This window comes from Centruroides vittatus, unplaced genomic scaffold (genome assembly GCF_030686945.1).
Source record: "Centruroides vittatus isolate TY-2023 unplaced genomic scaffold, ASM3068694v2 contig_329, whole genome shotgun sequence".
Classification (NCBI taxonomy): domain Eukaryota; kingdom Metazoa; phylum Arthropoda; class Arachnida; order Scorpiones; family Buthidae; genus Centruroides; species Centruroides vittatus.
Genome location: NW_027122113.1, coordinates 3,951,350 through 3,969,555, shown reverse-complemented (window position 1 = coordinate 3,969,555; position 18,206 = coordinate 3,951,350). Strand labels below are relative to the sequence as shown.

The following is an 18,206-nucleotide window of genomic DNA, read 5'->3' as shown; positions in this document are numbered from 1 at the left end:
TTGGAGTCTATAATTTGAAATAGTGATGTTAAATATCTATTAAGTTTCTTTACAAGTTTAATAGCACTGTTAATCTTGTGTTAAGGAAATATCAAGATTAAAATGGAAAAAAAAGCAGTGTTTGTCTGTAATTTAGATCTATGGACCATTAAAGAAACTCTTCAAAACATGCATTAAAAATTCTTACTTTGATGTCTTCATTCAATAAGTTTTTAAAATTTAACATTATAAATTCTATTTTAAAAATATCTGAACTTGTTTGATCATCACACAAAGAATTATATTTTGGTTTTTAAAAGAATATCTGATTTGCTCTAACTGTTTTTGCTAAGCACTTTACACTCTTCCTCATTTTTTTTTGCAACAATTATATAATATTTAAGAATAAATATTTGAATATTATGTATTTCTTAATAGATTCATTAAGTCATATACTGTATATTTTATTAGTCAGAAAGCAATTTCATGTATTTTTTATTTAACATGAATAATTTTCTTTTATGTTCTAATTATTTATTTATAACAAATTATTTTTAGGTAATATATTTGTATGTATCCATCCATTCAAAGAAGAAGCCAAAATAATGAAATATTTCTAATTCATTAAAAGAATATTTTAATTATAAAAAATTTTATTAATGTAAATTACAATGTTTCATTTTTATAATAATATATTTTTAAATATCTTCCACTAAAAATCACATAAATGATAGTTCAAATTTAGAAGCATTTTGAGCCAATAAATTTATAGAATTCCTCACAAATGGAATGACCAAAATTCCAAATAGAACTCGTAAAAATTTCTAAATCTTGATTAATTTATTGATTTGTAAAATCATGTTTTATTTAAGAATTTCTGTTTTTTCTGCATTTCCTCAGAATAGATCCATGATTTAATTGAAAATAAATTTATATTTCTGACTTGATGAATCTTTAAAATCAAAAAACATCTTTTGTAATGAACAACAGTTTCTGTGTTTGAATATGTTTATTTCTGCATCAGGTTAGTTTACAGCCAAAGTTATGTAATTAAACTACGCTTACTTGTTTATAGTTAGTACTTATTTATAAATAATGTGAAAAGAATGGATAAAGGCCATGGCAAAATTTGAGATAGATTACTTAACTTAAAATTGAAATAACATTTTTTTCATATTTTCATTTCTCTGTTGTCTTTTTGAAATATGTTTCTTACTAAATGTTACTGTAGTTTGGAGAATAAGTAATAAAAAAGGAAAAAGGTTACTTACTCGTTCTTCAAAATTATTCACCCAAAGAGAATTGCAGTCGCTAAGATCGGGATATTCTGGGAGCCATCTAACAGGATGCATACCACATTGCCAAACAGCAACTCCTGCAAACAAAAGAAGTAAGTTATAAATAGCAGACTAAATTGTATAAAACTTTACAGTTTTATACATTTACATGCATTTATACATACCCGTAGAACCACTGGGGCATTTCTGTCGCGAAACTTCTCCGGCTCTAGTCCAGTTCCACATAATATTTCGTAACTTCACGGGCGAGCAGAAATGCTCTCTAGGATCTTCTGTCGAAGTCGGATAGTCCGACGACGATTCCACTGTTATAAAAATATTTATTTAATACATTTGAAAGGAACCGTCACTCATTAAACTGTTACCTAACAAGAAAATAATAAAGATATGAACAGGAAATAATTTTGCAGATTATATTAGTCTAAATAAATTCATACTTTAAATATTAGTTATAATAATTTTTAAAAGTACTGGAAAAGTATCAGTAAATACATTTTCTAAAAGAAGTTGAACATCAAAATTTTATTGAATAAAAGTTTAAACTTTAAAATAAGTTTATAAAATATAAAATATAAAATTCCAAGCTCACTTATTGGAGAAAAAGATGAAAGCCTGATAAATGTAGTGGGGAGCTTTGTAGTTGTGGACTTAGGAGTTGATGGAAAGATGAATGGAAATGTTGTCTGAGATACTTTGGCATTTGTAACGGAGGCAGTGGTAGATCTGTCAAAGACTCCTTGAATGGATGAGGTAGATGATTCGTGAGGAGCGTGTATCGGCGGAACAACTAGAGGAGGCCTCGACGGTCTGTTTGTGGTAGGAGGAGGAGAATCTGTAAGAGAAGGGCACTTTAAAATTCCGGATCGGACTCTACCGTTAAAATTTAGCACCGGACGAAAATACTTTTACAAAAAGTAATTAAAAATTTCAATTAACATCCAACACGGTTGCACTTAAAGATAATACGTTATTATACCTGCCACACACTGGTAGTGAGCCTCCAAGTACTTCAAGGTATCGGGACAGGGATCACCAAATACTGTATAGGAGGCAAGCACTTTGCAACGCCTCTTCCCACCGCAGCTTAGGAAAATAGAGATCATTTATTTCATCTTAAATTATTATTATTATTTCTGCCATTTTATATTTTGTAAAGTCTGTAATTATTATTATTCTTTTTATGCATCATAAAATTTAATAAATCTGCAGCACGACAAAGTTTGATGCTCCCAATAATTTCAGAAGAAAGAATGAAGTTTTTTTCCAGAGTTAAAAGATGAAAAAAAAAGTATTCGTAACGCATTATTCGAAGTGATCTCTGGATCAATAAAGTGGGAAGATTAATATTGATTTAATAAAACAAAAAAGAAAGCATTTCTTAAGTAATAGGTCCATAGCTGATAATGTTTGGCACATTTTTTTAACGTTCGTCTTCACAACAATCGATAAAATCGGTTAGAGACGAAAGAATAGTACTTAAAAAAACATATTACTGATTGATAACCAGTTAAATCGGATGTAAAGTCGGACGGTGGGAAAGTAAAACGATCGATAAAAATGAATTTGCAAACAGTATTAAAAAAATATAAAAAGAATTTGTACAGATTTATGGACCTATACAACATCTTTCGCGTGAGTAAGTAGTAAATTCTAACAGAAAAAATCTCCACGCGAATTGGGTTAAAAAACGGAGTTTCTAATCGTGAGAAAAAATTGGTTACAGACGTTTTACAATTATAAAATGACGGAAACACGGAAACTGATCAGAAAACTCAAACTTCCTTAAATAAATTAAAAGGAAAAGGGGGAAAAAATGCACACTCCACTTGAAAATTAGATAAAAAAGTCGTAACTAGAGCAAAAAAATCCGCACTTTTGTACGCGAAAAATTGAGTTTTCTGAAAGGTTTCAACACATATTCTATATATAAATTTTTGGAGTAACTAACCTACTCCTCGACACTGGTATTGCGCTTCTAAGTATTTAACAGTGCCCGGGCAAGGATCTCCAAAAGTAGAACTGGTGACGTTGACAACGCACTCGCTCATCCCCTTACATCTGAAACAAAATTTAAAGAATCCCCATACCATAAGACACAGAGATTTCTTGGAAAAAAGATAAAAGCGAATTTTAAAAAAAAACAAATTAAACTTAAAAATTTTTAAAGGGAAAAAAATTGAATAAATATAAAAACTAAGAAATAAATAAATTAAAAAAAAAACATGTTTGTATGCAGTTAACTAGAAAGACTTTCGGGGGTTAAGTAGAAGTAAACTGTCAGTCGTTTCGCTAAGGAAAGTAACAAATTACGCTTAATAGAAAGAAAACAAGATCCAAGCCAAGAGGGAATGACTGATGATAGCGGAGCAGAATCAACTTGTCGTGCTCAACAAAACAAACAAGAGCAGTAAAAAATAGACAAAGGCCAGACACTTATGTGAAGTGCCAGATTTACAGAAGCATCCCTGTGTCTCCCTAGTTAAAAAAAAAAATTAAATAAATAAAGGTATAGCGATCGCCAACATCACCAGCACGTAGAACGTTAATAACAATAATTATAATTAATTTTTTTTAACTAACTCCTTCAGACTTATTTTTAAAAAAACGATCGAAATTGTGAAATTTTTTATAGTCTGAATGAGTTAAAATTGCATTTTAAAATAAAGCGAAATTTATAATTTAAAATCTTGGAAGGAAGGGGGGAAAGAAAGGAAAAAGAAAAAAAACGTTTAAGCTGTGCTTCATCCATTTTTCTAATTTTAGTGATAAATGCTTGGAGCATTTTAAGCGGATAAACGGTGAGAAATAGTGGATATCCAGTTTCAATTTTAATCATTTCACGAGGTTTGTATTATTAAAATTAATCTACTTTTCTGTCGACTTCTTTCGATTTTATTTTTTTACAATTTCGCACCTCATCCCCGACCGGATCCGGTTCATTTACCGTTTTTTTCCAGTCGAACGAATTAAAAGGTGTTTAAAAAGGATCCTTTATTAAAAGAGCACGACCCTCTAAAATGAGATAAACGCCTGGATAAACAATTTACTGGCACGCGAAAAGCGCTAGAGGAATTATACGCTGCTGAGACTACTTACGCGACGCGACGCGACGGATCAACAAGTTCGCATTTTTAACTCCTTGACCTACATCTAGTGGAGTGTTCGACGGAGCGAGAAGAGATACGCAAGACGAGGAAGAATGCAATTTTTTCCAAAAGCGTAAACTTTCTAAAAAGCGAGTTTGCTTTGTAGAAAAATTTGGGAATTTCGTCCGGCGTAACGAATCGAAAGTTCAATGACGTTTCCGCGTATCATACGCATTGATAAGCTCGCGTATATATACGTACGTAAACAGCACACGCGAATGCAGCTTGGATATTTCGGATATTTTAAAGATCTTTTTTATATTTTATTTCTCAGAAGATTGTTACGTAAATTCGGTGACGTTTATAGTCATATTATTGAAATTGTTTAATGCCCGCGTGAGGTATTAGCGCCCACTTTGTTTCTGTTTTTTAAAATTGCTATGTATTATTATGGAGTCATAAATTAGATAATATCGAACGTAAATCTCTAGCGATATGAAAATAACTTCATATTCGAATGGGTGGCATCGGATGACGGCGCGAATGTCGCGCGCGATCGAACGCGTCGTTGATGGAAGGATCAGATTCGAAGCACAGCCCAACGTAAAAATATTTACCGGCTTTCCATTTCACGAAATGAACTGGAAGACATGCAGTCCACGCTCCAATCCAAGGTACCATGCTCGTTGCAGATACTTATACTGAACCTTCCGAAGTTGGCTCTTATTAAATGTATGAGTTCTCCCTCTCCGCAAGATATCTGCAACGTACTCTCTTCGCAAGCGTAGGCCGTCCTGTACTGCGGTCTTTCTGTAAAATACAATAAAATAAATAATTATTCACACCGGTGAACAACCTACCGCCGAATTTTAGCGGTCGGCGGGGGTCATACTACAATATCCTGTTCTTTTCGCCACTTTACGTACGCGAGTAACGACCCGCTCCTTCGTGACATGTTACCCTGGTAGCGTGGCTTGACGTCACGCTCGCTCATAAAGTAGTACGTCTCGTCGCGGGCGTTATTTAGCCGTTACCCATCTGTTCGGCAAATTACACACCGCGTTACAACCAAAAATAACTGCGCTTATTATCCCGATTAATTATTACTAAACTTATTACCTTAGCGGCATTACTTTTACTAAAAACTGGTCGTCCATCCGCACTAAAACTTTATATTTATTACCTGTCGCACCTGCGACCGCGTAGGTTGCCAGAAGCGACAGCTTAGGAAGCTGTGACAAATGGACGACTGGACTTAACTCCGTCGACCGGGGAATAAATGAATCTGTTCGGGGTGGAGCCGGAGGGGATTGGAAAAGGTAATGCTCCACACGCACGATCGTGTGCAATTATCCGACTCGCCAACAAATTACACATTTCTAAACTCCTCTCCCCCCCTGCGACATTAATTCGCAGTTTACTCATTTGCATATCTCGAAGAGTGCCGCAGACGAAAGGTTTCTCTTACGTTATTAACGCGTTCTGCCAGGGATATCCTCTACCCCCCGTTACTCGGGCAAAATCCCGATTACGGTCTGCAGTTTTGATGGAAAACCCTGCATTTGAAACCGGTTCACACGGCGTCGCGGCGCAACATGCGATAAAATGGAAATTTGCAGATAGGATAAATGCGTTAATATAACGTTAACGGTTAAATTAACGGTCAAAAATATCGGAAAGCGTCGTGTGACTAATTCTCGACGTTAATTGGAAGATTTGTTTCCCCAAATCGATTCATTTTTGAAGCTGACGTCCGCTCGCCGACACAAAGCGCCGCGACGCGTAAAGGCGCCATTTCTGAAATAACCCACTTTAAAAATGTCGTTTTCTGTAAACTTTTTTTAAAAAATAAATACAAAATTACAAAAAAAATACCTCGTAATATGAACCTGGATTAATTAAACATTTTTTTACAACAGAAAAACCATATTGCCTCTTAAAAAATAAGTCATAAAAGTACGTTAAGAGGAAGAAAAATTACAAAAATTCATTTCACAGTGACTCTCACCCACGTAGAGTATATAACATTTTTTTTCTTCTCTTTTTTTAATCTGGTTGTGTCCGACAGACCGTGAGGTATGCAGTCCGACACATGGAATACAGGAAGTGCACCAGCTGTCAGTACCTATTGTTTTGGTGATACATCTGGTTTCCATGACACAACCATAACAGAATAACGACGACCCAAAACCCGCTTTGCAGCAAGTCGCCAAATTACTCCTCAAAAATTGCCAAAATGTATATAACAAAACTCGAAACCCGTAAAAGGGGGAGGGAAGACCGCGTGCGAGGAACTTAGGAAATTTATTAATTCGAAATTATTCGGGATAATTATATTATTTTAAAAGCTCACAAAGATGAGTAACAATTGCCATTGTCGTTAAAATGGCGACAGTTATCGCCCGGCGATATGTTAGATGGCAGGGGGGAGTAAACAGCCATCCGAGCCAAGGTGACAAACAGAGTCTGTCACAGATAACGGCCCCGCGCCAAGCAGAAGTGGGTAATTATGTGCGGCCGTATGTACTGTCGTATCGACCTCTGACGTAATATAAAACGAAATGCTTAATTTTGCGAAAAGGCAAATTGGGAGCGTGTCGTAACATAAGTAGTAATAAAACGGAATTGTTCGGACTGCAAATTTTACGGTTATTTTAATAAATACTGCATTATGTCGGACGATGAAACTCGCCTCGTTTGCATAATCGTTTGCCCCTTATACCGATCGGTTTTTAACTCCGAAATGCGAATTTGCCTGGTTTTTCCTTCTAAAATTTCTTCATAATGTAGTAATAAAGAGCGTTTCTGTGTACATAAGCGCGCTTCTATATACGTGTGTACGCTTTTTTTATGCGCGAGTTTTCATGTAAATTACTTGTATTAGAAGCGTAAATTTGTAATAAACGTTTTTTTTTTTACCGTATACCTGACACGTCCGTCTGTATGTCTGTATTTATACAACTGTTGTGTATGTGAGCGTGTGTCTAGTCTGAGAGTTAAGAGTCGACAGTAATCTGAGAAATAGGAGTTTGACACTAACACGTTTAGATATTTTTGAGTGTCTGTCCGTGTGTATTTAGTTCGTGATCTAGAACTGGAAACGGAAGTTTATATTTTCACCAAAAACGTGGAACCATTCCAAAATCTGTATTATATAATGACAAAATAAAATCACGAATTGGCCATATCGGAATTTTTTTTAAATCACGATTTTCACTCCATAAAACACGGGGATTTGACTAGAAATTGTTTTTATCTTCCTCCTCCTCCCCTCTTTGGTTCGCTTCCATTCCAAAGGGGTAAGTAATAATTGGCACGTGATCTTTAACCGAGTAACGTGTTCGAGGTGCAGACTCATCACTATTGTCAAAGTGACTAAATTAGAAACGGGCGATAATTAAGCCGACTTATTTACTATGACCTCAATGATAATTACTTATTGTTTAGTAAATTGATCGTCGAATGTGACCCGCTTAGTTTCTTATTTAAAATGATAAAGCTTAATGACAATCGTCGTACTTAAATCATCGATCCCCAGCGGATTTGTCCATTTTTCCTAATTAAGATTCTCTCTGGTGAATTTTACACAAATTTTACATCTTTTCCATTTGGAAGAGCAAACCAGAACTAATCAGATGACGATTTTTAGAATTAAAAACACTTAGAAAATCAAGAAAGGCGAGAGAACGACGCAGATTTTCTTAGGAACCATTCAGCCGCGTGTAAAAAAAAAAAATAAGTCCAAAATAATTTAAGTCGGAAGAATAATTTAAGTCGGAAGCAGACATTAAAATCTAAGCATTTTGAGAAAGACAATAGCACCTGCTGCGAAATTTCGTTTTCCTTACAATTAAGGTCAACGGGCCCACGTTACCGAGGGGTGAACGTCGATGATTAATTACCGACCGACTGACTACTATCTTATTTGCCAAGAATGCCGACAGACAAACAGATGGCCACTCCGAGACTAATGACAGTTTTAAATATTGGAAGAAGAAGCGAAAAAAAAGGTAATACTAATAGGAAAAGATGGGGTAATTGTGACGTAAATGAGACGGCGGACGAAAACACCTTTTTGACTTCTGAAGTTCTTATCCAATTAAGTTACGAAGGGTGATCAAACATTGTGAATCAGCAACGTTCTTCAACTATTCTTCAGAGAATACTACTGTACAGTACGTCACGTTCCTTCTACTTGTAGTTGTACGACATTAATTTAGTTTAATGATTTTGGGTTTGTTTGAACTCTTTAAAGTGCTTCTTTTTCTACTATTTTATCTGTTTATAGTAGTTTTACGCTAAAGTAACAGCTTCTTTAATCATCTCTATTGATTACTTATCAAACGTACGTCAGAACGAGTGTATTTTTGACGGATTTTTATAGAAAATATTTGTACACTTCTATTAAAAAATATCTACAGAAAGAAGTTTCATATGTTAGAAAGGGGTTTTCCTTCAGAAACACTTGCGGAATAATTGCAGGAAGATGTCCCTATTAGAAAGTGTTCCTTGTTAAGATCTACGAGGATAAAACACTTACAGGACGTTTATTACAGCAATGACTTCCTTTCAGGAATCTTACAGAAAAACAATTTGTAGGAGTACCTTTACAATAAATTAAAGAAGAATATAGCTTACTACCAAAGTATTTTAAATCATTTTTTGGGGCAAAATTTATTAATTAATGGAGCAATAATGCAAATTTAAAGTCGCGCCACTTAATAATTTAAGCAAATTTATTCAAATTTAAATCATAATATTAGTTGGCTACATTGAATCGTTAAGATTCGAATAGAATTAAAGAATATCTTTTAAGCTATAAATAAAATCCGAATTTATACAATAGGAAGTATCTTCTATCTTAAAAACGCTCCATCCTCCTCAGATAAAGCCAGACAAATTTCATCTTTCGTCAACGGTAAACTGAATTCGGGCAGATAGACATACGTCAAAACAAGCTACATTGAGAAAAGCTTAATACTCCATTTGAGCCTCGTATAGAGAAATGCATTTTTATTCTATCATATTATTGCAGAAGGACCTTCATTATTCTTTGATTGGTTCTGGTTCAGGTGATTTGATCTGACCGAATTCCAAATGGCAATTACCTTTACAAGCGAAGATTGCCGATAAGGGGAGTTGCCATTACCAGCCATAAGGTAACATCTGTACTATAATTAGGAAAAGACCAAGAACATACTTAATGGACGTCGGATACTTAAAGGAAACCGATACAAAATAGTTTCCGAAGACATGCAACGTAATGGTTCTCCCTTTCGACCAATAATACGCTTTCGACTTTTATCATTTTTTCCCTTATTCTGGCTCGAAAAGAGCCTCGCGTGTAAGCGAATTCTAAGATTTTTCGTCCAGTAAACATTGCTTGTGTTCCTAAAACCACAAACAATGACTTCCGCATGCTTGCTGCATTCGATATTGCTCTTTGCCCAGCGATATTCGCAAACAACTAAAAAGTTTTCTACGTAAAATGGATTCTAATGATTAAAACGAAGTACTATTGGATTTAAGTTTAGGTAAAATACGAGGAGAAAGCCGCAGCTAGTTAACAGATGTCTCACCAGAGGCGAAATTGGTGCTGCTGTATTAACAGGAAGAAAAGCTGTTTAATGTAGGCTATGCGTCATTGGTAGGATACACACGACAGACCACTGTTTTATCGAAATTGTCTACCTTTTAATGGTAACCGGATGTCACAAGTTCAATTTGACAAAAAGGGAGAGAGAAAATGACGTCAGATCAACGTAAGCCTGCACATTAATCCCGACGAAACTATCTCATTCGAGTCTTATTGCCAAGTATACGAGGATCTATTCGGACAAACAGCCTCAAACGAATTATATTACCCTTCAGTGTGTTTTTTCCCATGTATAACCTATGCAAACAGGGAAAACAGCGCCGTTTTTGCCCCTTATAGCGAAATCGTGAACTAAATTCAATACCATTCGCCTCATTCGAGAACAAAGTTCATATATTCTAAACACTATCAAATTACAGCAATTATACAACAGTCAGACAACCCCGAACATAACCTTTAAAATTATCATATATACAATTACATATTCGCTTAACAAGTACACAAAGAACAGGAGAAAATTTCGAAAAATCCTACTTAACTTTTCTTAAATCACTTAACAAAACAAATCAAATTTATGTCCTTTAGAATTCATTAGGAGCGTCTGGTTGTCTGAGCGCGGTCCCTTACAACATAATCTCATTTTTTATCACATATATAATCCCTGCAAGTAAAAGAGGACATTTGCATCTGTTTGATTCCTTTCAGAAACTCAATTAAATAGTGTTTGCGAGTACAAAGTTAAAGCTCTGCTCTTCTTTTATCCACAGTCATTTCCTGTCTACAGCCAACACAATAGGTTTTACACTAACGATCTTCCGATTGTCTCTTTACTACTTTAAATATTTCATTATGCTAGAAGTATTTTTTTTCGGAAAATAAATAAATAAAACGTCTACGACATAGCTATTTTATAGACGTTTTATATCGTTGATCCATCTGTACAGAGCTTTACTAGAGCGCAATTCCTGTATATATATTTTTTTCTATTAAACTTTTATTATTAACGAGTAAAAGAATAGAAAATACATTTATTCCACCGTGAATTTTATTGATATTTTAAGAATTTAACCTAATATATTATATATTTAATAATATATATATATATTTTAAATACAAAATATAATATAATGAAGAGGAATTATGCTTATAAGAGGGTTAAAAAACCTTTTTCTTTATCCGAGTTTACAGGTCGAACGATAGACCTTGAACCGTAAAAAATGTTTGAAGTGCTTTTTCTGACTATAATTACTGTCAAAATAATAAAATTATACCTTAAGCTATAAACTTTTTTCATTTTTGATAGTAGAAAAAGCAATTCTCCTTAAGATATTACGTATAAAACATTTATTCTTATTAATCTTATCAAATATGCATCCTGTTGATAAAATATTTTACTTACTCATATAGAAATATTTATTGAATTATTCATAATTTTAATATATATATATATATTCCTTTACGCGTTCTTAACTCGTAACTGGTTTTTTAAGTAGAAAAAATAAGTGAAAACGTGATGCGGTCATCGTGTAATTACCGCCATGTTAGAGATGGATGCGTTACGATGCGATCTATTATAAATGGTGATGTAACAGATATAAAATTAACTAAAATGAAGGTAATATTCATTTAAAATGTTTCAAATTTCAGAAACATTAAATACAACGCAGTGTAGGAAGAAAAAAATGTTCATTTCTGTAACTAAAGATTGGACCATCCACAAAATAAATTTGTAAATCATAATCGTAACAGCATTTCTCTTAATAATTTCTTTTATTTTTTCAATTATAATGATGTATTGTGACGGTCACAAGTACGTGCGCGTCACGTCAAAACTAGTTTAACACGTTCAACAACACTCCAAAATTAAATTTCGAGTAATCTTGAATACGATTTATGAATTAACCACGTGCAGAATCCTCGAAAGTAATTTTATTCTGGATTTTGCTATCGAAACTGCAATTGCAAAACTCGGAAGGAACCTTAATATCAAAACGACAGATAAGAAAATAAACCAACAATTCTGATAAAATTATCAACAGGTAATTATAAAATGAATCATCAAGGTTATCACGAACTTTAAGATATTACAGTATCAGACGTTTAGTTTTGATGATAAATTTAAACTTTCGAAATTGAAGCGACGAGTGAAACTGAGACATCCGCCATCTTGAAAACATGGCGGAAATATTTGCATATTTATGTAATTCTGTGCTAAAAAATTTAACTTCCTAATTCTTATCGATCTAAAAATAAAGATCATCGTATAAAAAACAGCGTGTAAGACATTTTTTCTTCAAAAAAACACACTTGAAAAGAGTAAATTTGTGCAATTTTCAGTTACTGAGGAACAGAGTAAATAAAAAGAGTGGCTCTACAACTGCAGAAGGTAGCCGATTTTTTTAGCTATTTCTCTGTAAATATAGTAGAAAAAAAAGATGACAGAACTTTTATATATAAAGGAATAATAAGAATTCCAAAGCTTCTTTAGTGATAGCAACTGCACTATCCACACTAATCCAGGCAATCATCAGCAGTGACAACAGTTAGTGACTTTCGTGACAGACGTGTTGTTCCTGTCGTCTTTTCTAGAAGATAAACGTCAATTTAGTGTAGCTAGTAAGCGATATGTGTGATCGAGACACGTACCGCGCGAATTACTTGCGATTCCATCAACTTTCATATCGAACTGTTTGCAGCAATAAGTATTTTATTCGATAGACGAAGGGAGGGGAGAAAAACAGCTCAGTTATAACGAATGGCAGTCGATTTTAAATTCGAGGGGAAAAAATGCCGCTCCGGTTAATCGAGAGAATCGAATTTAAAAACGAAAAACACCCGAGCGAGCTTCATAAAATCGTATCAATTACGGTTAATCTTATCATTCAATACAGAGTAAGGTATGTTTAGATAATCAGAAAGCATGCTAAATTTTAAAATTTGATTAAGAAACGCCTTATTAAACTTATTTTTTTAAAATATAGCCGTACGAATATCTGAATTTTAAGAATTTTCGGCTTTAACGGCGAGTTACTTTTACTTCACGGAATTACATTTAACAACACACAGTGAAAACTCTATTAAGCGGCCATTCACGATTCTCTAGAAAATCTGTCGTTAAGACGGGGTGATCTTTAAGGGAGATTACACCATATAACGGTATCTTATTACATTTTATATTTAATGACAGGTGTGAATGACAGCCGTACGTTATAACGAGGTCACATCCTACTTCGTTATACGCCGATTGTTTAAAGTTTTCTTTTTATTTTTAATGGAAAATTTTAATTGAATATGCAAATAAGACAAAACGGAGCTGTAAAAATAATTAGAAGAAAAATAATATCGCCCGTTACAGCATTAAAAAGAAAAAAAATGACAGAACAGTTATGAATATTCACGATTTTTTTTTGTTTTTTTAAATATGTGATGAACAAAGACGAAAATTTTAACTCTGTAATTAGAAATTCGCTATATAACGAGGAGGAGGCATTCTCCATTTTATTATCAGAGTTGCTTTTAAATCACGAGGGGGAATGATAGGAGATAATAACTGTGACAGATGGCAGGTGACCCTCTAAGCGTCGTAAAAAAAGGTCATTTCTAAATTCGTTCATTTTAGAAACCCTGCGAGAGCAGATGGTACGTTGCAGGTCATTCTGATTCCAATCCAACTCAGCTGCACCTCTTTCTACCGCCAACAAAATGAAGTGCTGATGCATATTTTATGAAAAAGCCAGCAGAAAAATACGTGCATAAAAATCTTGAATTAAAAAAAAATCAGTTTTTTTAAACTATAACTTCGAGTTCCAGCTGCACCAAGAAAAATTTCCACTTCACTAAATATGAATGATCGTTTGATTCACTAATAAATTCTTCACGAGAATAAACCGAGTTGCGTTTAAAATAATAAAATTTAGTTATAATTTTATAATCTATCGAAGCAGAAGCGAATATACGAAAGTACAGTATGTTACCGTCAGAAATACGAGAATTCAAAATGGCGACTCGCGCGAAGTACGAGAAATTTACGAGACGAGATCTAACGGGCACTGAAAACAGTTTTTTTATTTCGATATCGTTTTCACGTAGCTAAATTATTAAGATATAATTTTTTTTTATATACGAAACAACGTGCCAAAAACGGGAAGGAAGTGGCTGTACATCACGTACGAAAAGCGTTGTTGCTTGCTTTTACCAGGAAACAGTTATAACAAGTGGATGACGTATGGCGCACGAAAGCGGGAAACTGACGACATCCGCGCCACCTACTAAGAATTATAAGCGGTCACGATACAAATATAAAATACACTTAAAGGGAAAACTGCATTCTATCTACGAAAATTATGATGTGGGAGAGTCAATCGATGCTGGCGAGAGCTGATAGTTTATGTATATACCACCTGGATAACAATGGCGAGCATCGATCTATTGGCTTTCTCTGAAACAGAAAACAGTTATTCCTTTAAATATCCACGATAGTTCACTGTTAAAACATCAATGTATTTTTCTTTGAATTTTCTTTTTTTTATTATTACGAATCGCTGTTAAAAACATTGTATTTGAAGTTTGAAGTGAAAATTGCTCGTATTGCAGTGTAAAGTTATTGTGAAAGTAACGAATCCCTCGTGTTGAATTCAACTTTTTCAATTACTTCGGGTTGTCCAAATCGCAAATATTTCATTTTTTTTAAAAATATTTTATTTTATAACTATCAATTCAAACTTTTATTCCATCTGCAACAAGGATATAACCGAACCGATCTTGAATTTTGCACTTACATAAACTTCAATATCCGTTTCGGTTGGACCATAATAAAATTTCAAAATGCTAAAGTAATATTAAATTTTTTTTTCTATCATTAAATGTTTTATAGAACTGACTTCTTTATTGCATTGTAAGCACGCAAGACAACGTAGAAAATACAATTTTCTATAAATTTTGGCGTAGATTTCCGTAATGGATCATATTTTTAGATTCCGAAGTATAAACAAAGTTTAAATCGCGGCATTTTAGAAGAAAAACTCTAAATTTAATCCCGCATATCTCATAAACAATCGATAGCTCTTTTAGAGAGAAACGTGTAGCGAGATTGGGGGAAAGGAGACGAGAAAATGGCAAAAAAAGATAAAACATTACAGGTAAAGTATACCAAAAAAGACTTTTCCAGGATTTACCACCGAAGTGTTTCTTGTTTACAGAATTTTCTTCAGAAATAACGGGAACAACCTCATACTGCCGAGGATTACAGTGACAAGGTAAAAAAGACGGGGGGACACTTAAATACTGACGACCAGATAGCGATTCATCACAGGAAGTAACGCACGACACGCTACTACATCACGACAGGGGCCAACCCGAACGATAGAAGGTCCATTTATAATTTAGTAAGGAGCGTGGCTATAGTAGCCATTACAATTCTTCAAAGGATTATCCTTTTCAGACATTTCTAGGAATATATGACCTCATAAATCTAACGAGTTGTAGAAGAGAGGGTTAATAAAAAATAGACGGAATTACCGCTTGTTATTAATGTTTTCTGTTATATGAACATTAAGGTCGAACCGCACTTTCGGTATGACAGATTGGAAAAAGTGAAGGGGAGAAACGAGGAAAGAGGGGTAAGAAGAAAAAAAATAATAATAATAAGAAACACGTAAAATTCTATTGCGTGTGATTAAACTCCTGTAGAAGACAAGTTGGTAAATTAATCTGCCAGTGAAATAAACTTTTATGGCTGTATTAATATGACACAATAAATTTCCGAAGTAGATAAGGTTTCTAATGGAAAGTTGTACAGAAAAACACGCTGATCTGTGTTTAAGTGCTATTTTTCCTCTTTTTTTATATATCTTGTGTTTTACAAGATACATCGTTTAATATTTTTTTAAAAAAAAAAAGCATATCGAAATACGCAAATGGGAAATTATTTTTGCGAAAAAATAACATTAAAATATAACACATTAAATAAAGACGAGACAGTATCTTAAAATTGGTATTGTCTTATGCGTTGAATTAATTTCGAGCATTTCAAGTGTAAAATTATTCCAAGGTAAATATAAACCTAGAGGAAAGTTTTATTAGAGCCAAGTGGAGCCTTCGAAGGAATTTGAATTAATTTCAAGCATTCAACATTATTCAAAGATAAGGTTATAATTTGAACACGATTCAAAATATTTCTTTTAGACAATAAAATAGTTATAAATCTGTATAGGCCTACGAAAGTCTTTTTCCAGTTAATAAACATAAAGCATGTCTTCCGCAATAAGCATCTCTCCTTAGAATTGTAGAGATAGATATCGACATGTCCAATATACAGGAAAGAAGCTGACTAAAGTATGATGCAAATATTTCATTTAGCACTAAAATAATAATTAGATTAAATATATTCTAAGATATAATTATCTTAAGATATTTTTCAGGAGATTGATTGTTCGCAAGCCCCTGAAGAATAGACTTCGAGCCAGTAATTAAGTATCGAACTCCTAACATTTCTCTAATTTTATCTCATTTTTAAACTTTTTTAAAAAAAATGATGTATAGAGAAGCATAAAAATATCATTCTCTTATTAAAAATTAGTAAAGACTAACTTTACAAGAAGGAAATTATGCCGCTTATACGTATCTTATTATCGTTATCTGGCTTATGTTTGCAGAGTAATTGTTTCGCTGATGAGCCACTTCGCCATCTTTTCGGATATTTGATCTCGCACGATAATTATTAATCCATAAATAATGAGATAATGCATAAAACATCTTTCTCTCTCCCTCATTATAAAAGTAAACGGCGATAACAATTCAGAATTTACAAGTTAATCCGGCATCATTCAGATTTTTTAATCGTCAAGAAACGAATTTTTATCACTCGATTATCAGACACGGGAGAACGGTTAAGTGGTCACTCTTACTAATTATATATGATAATCGGGTAGTAAATGAAGATAATGGATACAACAGCAATACAATCGATAGAATTAACGATAAAGGAGTATAAGCGGTAGAAGCCACGTCTATTATTATTAGAATATTCTTTTTTAAAGAAGAAAAACAACTATATATATATATATATATATATAAGCTTGGACACACCTGCAAAATATTCCTAGAACACAATTTTGATAAAAACCAGAAATGAATTATCCGATAAGCGAATTTCTAGATAAAATAGAGATAAGAGGAATCATAGTTCTTGGAAAATCTATATTGACAAGTGACCCGCAATGGCGTTTTCCGAGTGAAGATGTTTATTTTAAAGCTACGAATGTAATTAATTAAGGAAAGGAGAATAAGCAAAAGCTCGGATAGAATGAAATTTTCTCGAGTGCACTACAAGAATACGCCAAAACGTGCACAAGCTTCGTGTACTGTACCAGTTTTAATTTTAATTATATCAAGAGGCACAGAAAAGGCATTGTAACTTTTCTGTGGCTATTCAATATCGCGCTCATCGGAGAAAGGAACACAAATTTTACTCCATTCAAATTGAATATTCTAGTTGCTCTTCTCGTATGATTCATCGCTTTAATTACTACTTACTATATACAACTACTAAAGTTTATGCATTGCTACAGTAGTTATCTACTCCTTACGGAACTATAGTAACAGTACAGTTACGAAAGGCTCGGTTATCAGTAGCTGATCCATTCCGTCTCTACGTAACTGCAACATATTCCTTAATAATCAATACAGAATTGCAACATAAGCAATCTTCCATAACTACTGCAGAACCATAGCATATTCTTGTATATCTATTTACGAACAAATATATATCGTTTAGTAATATATTCACTTCTATATGATAAAGATTCATTTATTCCCACACAAACTAAGCTATTCTGTTGCTACATAACAGTCTTATAACCTCAATCCACTGCGTAACAGCTGCGTAACTATCATACAATCGTTAACAAGTGCTTTATAACTATTCAATAACTGGTATAAATTCTGTTATAGTTTATAATTACTCAAAATAAAATTAAAATTTCATATTTAAACTTTGATACTTGGATTCAAGTGCGCCTCTAACATACGGAAGCAGAAATTATCATCATTTTACATTTGTATGCAAACTTTAAAATAATGTTATACTTAAAGATATGAACGGATAAAGAAGCTTACGATGTTAGTCGTTAATTGCCATACTTTGCAGACAAGAATCTACTGTAACAGCTTTCTTTTTAACCGTTCTCTATATTTAGTAAGGGGATTATGCGAAGATGCATGTTTGTACACCTGAAACATAATAAAATA

General features: G+C 33.4%; 1 protein-coding gene across 8 annotated transcripts in view; it reads right to left on the bottom strand.

Moving 5' to 3' along the window:
• LOC136973806 (adhesion G protein-coupled receptor L3-like) overlaps positions 1–18,206 on the bottom strand; it is a 118,290-nt gene that overhangs the window by 14,783 nt on the left and 85,301 nt on the right. For 5 of the 8 annotated variants that reach the window (XM_067268581.1, XM_067268579.1, XM_067268580.1 and 2 more), the window contains 5 exons: positions 4,981–5,173; positions 3,226–3,335; positions 1,867–2,109; positions 1,442–1,582; positions 1,251–1,354 (listed from right to left, as the gene is read on the bottom strand). In XM_067268581.1, the coding sequence (XP_067124682.1) occupies positions 1,251–1,354; positions 1,442–1,582; positions 1,867–2,109; positions 3,226–3,335; positions 4,981–5,173 (791 nt within the window). Of the gene's footprint in view, positions 1–1,250; positions 1,355–1,441; positions 1,583–1,866; positions 2,110–2,253; positions 2,361–3,225; positions 3,336–4,980; positions 5,174–5,289; positions 5,930–18,206 lie in introns of those variants that run through there. The other 3 variants (XM_067268582.1, XM_067268585.1, XM_067268584.1) reach the window with 2 other exon arrangements.